Source organism: Bison bison, unplaced genomic scaffold (genome assembly GCF_000754665.1).
Source record: "Bison bison bison isolate TAMUID 2011002044 unplaced genomic scaffold, Bison_UMD1.0 scf7180017864527, whole genome shotgun sequence".
Classification (NCBI taxonomy): Eukaryota; Metazoa; Chordata; class Mammalia; order Artiodactyla; family Bovidae; genus Bison; species Bison bison.
Window position 1 is genome coordinate 915,653 of NW_011495078.1, and position 7,212 is coordinate 922,864.

The following is a 7,212-nucleotide window of genomic DNA, read 5'->3' on the forward strand; positions in this document are numbered from 1 at the left end:
CTGTCCCTGCAGCCCCAGGGAGGTCCCGGCCGAGCTCACTCTCATCCTGAGCCGTGTCCAGGGGCCTGGCGTGTGCGCAGAGCACTTTGTTCTGAGAACAGGAGCGTCGTTGTGTGGTTCCCAGACGTCCACATCCAGCTCTGTTCTCATCTTTACGACCATGATAAAAGTCATGTCTCATTTCCCCATCTGTTTTTCTAGGACGGAAAACTGAGCTTTAGAGAGAGGCGGGGTGCCGTCCACGGCCATGGGTGTGGGCGTGGGGTTAGGACCCAGGGCTTTCTACCAGGCTGGGTGGGAGGTGAGGGCACCACGCTGGGCTGGGGGCTGCTCTCCCAGCCAGGAAGCGCCCCTCTGGGGAGCAGCAGGGGTGGGACGCGACCGCTGCGGCTGAGCGGGGCTCTGCAGGGAGACGTCTGCGAGCTGCCAACGGGCGGTCCTGGGAAGCAAGGGGGTCACGCTCTGTTGTTGGCCGAGCATGCCCGCCCAGCCCCACGTGGGACGCCTGCGCACCAGGCCTGTGTCCAGCGTGGAGAGAGGCTCCGCTCACAGCAGGTGCGGGGCAAGCGCCAGCGCGCTGAACGGACTGTGATGTCCCCAGACGCTCCCGCTGGGCACCCAGGCAGGGCTGGTCTTTGGCAGAGAGGTCGCTGTGGTAAAGTGAGGTCTCCTCTGTTCTCTGCGTCGCCCCTGCCCCGTGCCTGCACCCAGCAGTCTGGGCAGGCGATGCTCCCCAACATTGCTGGGTGTGGTGAGGCCCACCCAGGACCCAGTCAGTCCCTTCAGCCCCCTCCCCTCCTCTTCCAGGAAGAGGAGCCCAGCCAGCTTTCGATTCAGGAAGAAACAGCAGGCTCTGGGCTTGAGGTCTCTGGGGGCCTGGGACATCTTGGCTAGAGTCTCCCGAGTGTCTGTAGCCTAAGCTGTGAGCTGGGGTTGCGTGAATGCTGGACAACCCGCTTCACGGTCCACAGCCGGGTGACCCATCGTCCCCACACCTCATCCCGCCTGCTCCGGTTTCATGGAAGCAGGACCCCATTTACAGATGAAACGGGGGGCAGAGAGGGTTAGTGGTGAGGCTGCGGGCACCAGCCAAGCTGGAGCCGGAGTGGCCCCAGGGGGCCCAGCCCAGGGTCGGGGTGCTTGACGTGTGTGCCCAGTGAGAACCCCAAAGACTACCGCCTGCCTGGGGCAGCGGAGGCCAGGCGGTGAGCACACGAGTCTGCAAGTCTGACGACTTCTTCTCCCGGGGGCCTCTGACCCAGCAACTCAGCACTGCTGTTTTGGGCAGCCTGAGCGATGGGTATGTCCAGGCGCATGGCCAGGCTCTCCCAGCCCTGCTCGGGACACGAGGCATGGCTGGACCGTCCGGCAGGGCATGGCCCCAAAACCCTAAGTGTGGTGTACTGGGCTGGACAGATGAGACCCGAGGGTGCGGGCACCCACCAGGCCAGGCTTGGGTGGGGTCTGGAGCTCCCCGACCTGGTTCCTCTTTCCTCCACCCCTGCAGCCTGTGTGACTGTCACCTGAGAGACTCCATAAAAAGTAGGCTGAGGGCCCCGCCCACCCTGCCGAGCTGGGGGGACCTGGGAGCCTGCGTTCTGCGGAGGGCCCTGCCGGTCCTCAGGCTTGTGTGGTCTCCTGGGGCCTCAGCTGGGAGAGACACGCAGCCCCCAAACCCAGGAGAGCGTCTGCATTGGAAATGGCTTCACGTGAGAGTTCACTTCAGCAAAGCTGGTGACTGTGGAGGAGCCCGGCTCAAGGACCAGCACGAGGGTCCCATGCAGGGAGAGCAGGAGGGGGCGGGCCTGCCTGTGGGCAGGGGGCAGGGGAGGGGCAGGCATGCAGCATTCGAGGCTGCTTGTGCCGCACACTCAGAGGGACGTGGAAGGCCGATCACCATGGGGAGTGGGGGGTGCTCACATTTACCCAGAATGAAGACACAACGCTAGGGTGAGTGACAAGCCAGACTGGAAGTGGCGCAGGTCACAGCGAGGACGGCACCGGCCCTGTGCTGCCCGCGTGTGTGGCCTCCGGTTCGGTCCAGACACTTCCAATGCCTCCTGCGCCTCCAGGGCCCCTTTGCCACCCTCCTCGTCTGTCTCTGACTCTGGGTCTTTCTCTCTCCCGCCCTCCATCTCTCCCTCCCTCTCTGTGTCTCTCCATCTCCCAGTCTCCATTTCTGTTTCCCTCCCCCCGCTTCCCTGCCCCGGAACCACAGGAGAATCTCCGCCTTTGGCGCCTGGGCGCCAGGCACGCTCAGCAGCTTTATTTGCAGGGCAGGGGCTAGGGCAGCAGCGGGACCTGGAAGAAGCCCTGCTTGGACGGCGGGTGGCCCATCAGCTGCCGCAGCCAGGCCGTGTAGCGGGAGACCCGCGTGTAGATCCCAAAGTGGCCGGCTGCCGCGCAGCCCTCGCCCCAGCTGACGACGCCGGTCAGGAACCAGGTGCCCCGGAAGCGTGTGGCGTGCGGGCCCCCGCTGTCCCCCTTGCAGGCATCCTTGCTGCCGTCGCTATAGCCAGCGCAGAACATGTTGTCCGTGACCACAGGCCCGCCAGGCCTCTGGCGCGACTGCTGCAGGCAGTCCTGGGTTAGCAGCCGGGGCACCAGCACCACCATGAGCTTGCGGGCGGTGACCCCGCGCTCCAGGAGCTGGCCCCAGCCGCTGACGGCCGAGAAGCGCACGAAGGCCAGCGTCTGGTCCGCGAAGTCCGGGTCGGGCAGACAGAGGGGTGCCACGTGGTCGCCCAGGGCCACGGGCTGGGCCAGCTGCAGCAGGGCCACGTCGTGGTCCGTCTTGCCCGGCACGTACTGCTTGGGGACAATGATCTGCGCCACCCGCCGCTCCTGCTCTGGGCCCTCCACGCGGCTGAGGTCGTGCTCGCCTGCAGAGTACCAGGACCATCTGCTGTTGCCCCCCTCGCCACACGGACCACAGGCTCCTTTCCTGGGAGAGAGGGGCACACGTTCCGCCCCCCAGGGTGGGTGGGCATCCTCCCGGGGCTGCCGGCAGGAGAGTTGGGGAGAATCCAGACTCAGAGTTGCTGGAGGTGTGAGTGGGGTTTGGGCGGGCAGCATGGTGCATGAGGAGGGGTGCCTCAGTTCCCCTGCCCCCTGGGGCCCCAGTCATCCGGTAAGCCCGCCGGGCAGAGCACCTGGGGAGGGCACCCCTGTGGGGCTCCTGGTGGGAGCGGAGTCACCCGGGGCTGCGTGTGGACGGGAGAGGCTGCGGGGGGTGGGCACAGGGGCCCGGGGGTGTGGGGCCTGCTCACACGCTGCCTGCATGCGTCTCTCTCTGGGAAAGTCGCCGCTGCTCGTGGGAGCAGTGGTTGGAAGCCCGGAATCTTGGCCCCGAGACTCTCCTCTGAGGGCCTGCTCTGCGGGGTGGGGGGGGCACCCGCACCACCTACCCAGCACAGCCGTCAGGTTCCCCCTGCTCCGGAGCCTTTCGAAGCAGTGGGCGGCGGAGACCACCCAGGCCGGGCCGACCAGGGTGCCCCCGCACAGCAGCGCCCCGTTCAGCTTCAGCATGGCCTGGTGGGCGTGGCACACAGCGGGGATGACGTCATGGTCACGGCCACCTGGGGCTCCCCTCCCTGCACCCGTGTGGGGGCTGCGGGAGGCTCTGCGTCCGTCCAGGTAAGGGGACAGGGAGCGAGTGGGCCCCGGCCAGAGCGTGGAAATGCCGGGCTGGGGTCCTCTGCTCTGGCAGAGCGTCAGCCAGGCCCAACCCAGCGGTCCTAGAGGTTCACCTGCTGGGCGACCCTGCCCTCCCTCCCCCAGGCCTGCAGCCTCACCTGCCAGGGGCATTCCCCTCTGGGGCAGACGTGGCCCCCCACAATTCGCCCTTGGGGCTTGCTGCCATTTCTTTTTTCCAGAACAGGTATTTTCCCGCACGGATACTCCACTGTGTGGGACAGAAGTCAGCAGGACGTGGGTGAGGTGGAGGCTGTGCGGCTGCACCAGTGAGTGCCCCGTGTTGGCGGCTGCGCCCGCTCTTGGCCGGGGTTTCGGGGGCCCTGGGGGAGCTGCTGGGGCCGGGCGGCAGGGCCCGTGGGCCTGGGTCCTGCTGGTGTATCCGGGGGTGGATACAGGCAGCCTGACGCCACCAAAGGGCCCGGGACGTGCTGCGCGGGGTGAGCAGCGTCTCAGGCAGCCTGGCCACTCTCCACCCCTGCTCTTGGTTCCCACCCGCCTCCGGGAAAGCCCCAGGCCAGAGGGGACAGCGTTTGAGGGGGCCGCTCTCTCTGGGCTCCTGGACGAGGCCGCTCGCACGATCCTCGGGAGACCAGGGCTGGCGAGGATGCCTCCTCCCTCCGCCCAGAGCACCCCCTCGCCCTGGTGAGGCTCAGGGATGCTCCCCTGGGGCCCACCTTTTGGCTACAGAGGACACACAGCAGGGCGGTGGCGCTCAGCGGGAGTGGAAGCACTCGGCCCAGGTCCTCACCTGTGGGCGCGCAGGACACCCCGTCTGCCTGGAGCGCGTAGCCCTCATGGCACCAGCAGAAGCGCCCGGCCCCCGGGTCGGCCCCACAGTACTGCTCACAGCCGCCATTGTCGTTGGCGCAGATCAGCTGGCTCTGCTTGTCTGCGGACACAGGGCACAGCTGACACGGCCCCTGGTCAGGGCAGGAAGCCCGGTGGCTGCCCCTCCCTGGGCCAGGGGCCAGGCCTGCGCGGAGGAAGGGGACACCCCGCAGACAATCCAGGAGGGTGAGACCGGGCCTGGGGGTCCCGGCTCAGGGGACACCCCACAGACGACCCAGGAGGGTGAGACCGGGCCTGGGGGTCCTGGGTCTGAGCACATTGGCCACTGGGGCTGTGGGACCCCCATGCCAAGGAGCAGGGGAGCTGACAGAGATGAGTGGCTTCCCCAGCCTTGCCCCGCACCCAGAGCCCAGAAGCGGACAGGGCGTCCAGCGGGCCAGCACGCAGAACCCCGCACCCAAGACGCCCGGGTGGAAGCCTGCGAGGGTGCCGAGGCCCCTCCCGCCTGGTGAGTCGGCAGCCTCCCGGCCCCGCTCCTCACCGGTCTCACAGTTCCGGCCCTCGAAGCCGTCGGGGCAGAAGCAGATGTAGGACTGGAGCTGGTCCTCACAGGAGCCCCCGTTCTGGCAGGGGCTGGAGGCGCACTGGTCCCCGTCTGCGGGCGAGTCGCTGTTACAAGGCTGACGGGGGCTAGCGGCAAATGGGGTCGGAGTCACCTACTCACCATTGTAGGAAACCCAGAACTGCCTCTGAGGGAGCAAGAGGAAGCCGCGTGAGACGTGGGCGCCAGGGCAAGCGTTCACGTCCCTGCGGGGGAGGCGCCAGGCAGCTGGGGCTTCTGACCAGCCCTCCCTGTGGGCTCTGGAAGCCACACCGCTCTATGGAGACAGGTGGGTTCATCTAGGGAAGCGAGTTTTTTCTCTAATACCCGCCCCTCCCATTGCTAAGGCCACAGAGGTCCGAATGTCCTCTCCCAAGTCCCAACCCCAGGCTTCAGCACCAGCCCTGCCATGGAGCTGTGAACACGGACGAGACCCCACGCTCCCCGAGCCTCCGGGGCTGCTCCCGATGCTGTGCTGACCGTCCAGACACCCGCTGACCGAGGAGAATGTGGAAAAGACACGCACGAGTGCCCTGCCAGTTTCAGGGGCCTCGTCAGTAACAGTGACTCCCCAGGGATCTTTAGGCCAGTGAGAAACAACTCAGTGTTACTGTGAGAATAAAACAAGGTGAAAACGGCTGGAAGGTTCTGAAAACCACAACCCACTCCAGCACTCTTGCCTGAGAATCATGGACAGGGGAGCCTGGTGGCTACAATGCATGGGGTCACAGAGAGTCTGTGACTGAGCAACTCAGCACAGCACAGCATGCTCCCCGAGGGCTTCGCAGGTGGCGCTAGTGGTAAAGAAGCTGCCCGCCAATGCAGGGGATGATCCCTGGAGGAAGGCATGGCAACCCACTCCGGTGTTCTTGCCTGGAGAAACCCCATGGACAGAGGAGCCTGGCGGGCTATAGTCCATGGGGTCACAAAGGGTTGGACACGAATGAGCAACTAACACACACACAGACTCAAGGGGTGACCATCCTCAGCACGCCTGGGAAGGGTCGTGTGAGCCCTGCCTGCGAGTGCGGAGTGTGTGCTATGCCAGGTGTGTGTCCTATGCGTGTGAGACATGCATCCTGTGTGTGATGTGTGTCTGTGCCAGGCGTGTGTTCTATGCGTGTGAGATGTGTGTCCTGTGTGCGTGAGATGTGTGTCCTGTGTGTGATGCATGTCCTGTGTCAGATGTGTGTCCTATGCATGTGAGACATGTGTCCTGTGTATGTGATGTGTGTCCCGTGCCAGGCACGTGTTCTATGCGTGTGAGACGTGTGTTCTATGTGTGTGATGTGTGTCCCGTGTCAGGTGTGTGTCCCGTGCGTGTGAGACATGTGTCCTGTGTATGTGATGTGTGTCCCGTGCCAGGCACGTGTTCTATGCGTGTGAGATGTGTGTCCTGTGTGTGTGATTCGTGTCCCATGACAGATGTGTGTCCCACGCGTGTCAGATGTGTGTCCTATGCGTGTCAGATGTGTGTCCTGTGTGGGGTGTCCCTCGAGTGTGCGGGGAGAGAGGGTCCTGTCTCCTGGCCTCCTGATCCTCAGCCCCCTGGAAGGAGACGATTTCAGCGGGCATCTCTTTGCTTGTGGACAGGAGGGGAGGCCCGCTCTGCCTGCTCCGCCCCGCTGGGGGAGGAACAGGCTCCCTAGGTGTGCCCTCCTCACTCGAGCATCCCTGAGGCGGCCCTGGCCAGGGTCTCTGATGGCTCCGATGGGTCTCTGAGGGCTGCTGGACAGGCGGCCCTGCCCGGGGCCTGGACGGCTTACGGGGTCAGGGGGCCATCCTTGGGGGGATGGGGGCACAGGAAACTGTGCTTCTGGATGAGGAGTGAGGGTGTGTGCAGGGGGTCTCAGCATGGGGAGACCCCAGCCCCCGGCGCCCAGAGCCCACCGGCTGCCCCCAGTGCACCGGGCGAGCTCACCGTCCTCTCCTCGTTGCGGAAGATCTCGTGGGCTTCCTCGAAGGAGCAGAGCTCCTCCCTGCACTCCCGCTCCAGCGAGCCCGGCAGCAGCTCCTCCAGGAACCCGTTGGCACGCCGAGGCCGATGCAGGATGCTGAGGGCCTGCTCCTGGGGCAGGAAGACTGGGGGGCGTGCTGTGAGATGCGGGGGTGCCGGCACCGTCCCC

At 65.7% G+C, this 7,212-nt stretch overlaps 1 protein-coding gene across 2 annotated transcripts in view; it reads right to left on the minus strand.

Moving 5' to 3' along the window:
* Positions 1–2,225: 2,225 nt before the first annotated feature.
* The window catches only part of F7 (coagulation factor VII (serum prothrombin conversion accelerator)), a 6,062-nt gene continuing 1,075 nt past the window's right edge, over positions 2,226–7,212 (minus strand). The window contains exons 2-8 of one of the 2 annotated variants that reach the window (XM_010831451.1): positions 7,008–7,168; positions 5,210–5,234; positions 5,027–5,140; positions 4,445–4,585; positions 3,795–3,904; positions 3,408–3,531; positions 2,226–2,882 (exon numbers count right to left, since the gene is read on the minus strand). In XM_010831451.1, coding sequence (XP_010829753.1) covers positions 2,284–2,882; positions 3,408–3,531; positions 3,795–3,904; positions 4,445–4,585; positions 5,027–5,140; positions 5,210–5,234; positions 7,008–7,168 — 1,274 coding nt within the window. In that variant the 3' untranslated portion in view covers positions 2,226–2,283. Of the gene's footprint in view, positions 2,883–3,407; positions 3,532–3,794; positions 3,905–4,444; positions 4,586–5,026; positions 5,141–5,209; positions 5,235–7,007; positions 7,181–7,212 lie in introns of both variants that reach the window. The other variant, XM_010831450.1, reaches the window with a different exon arrangement.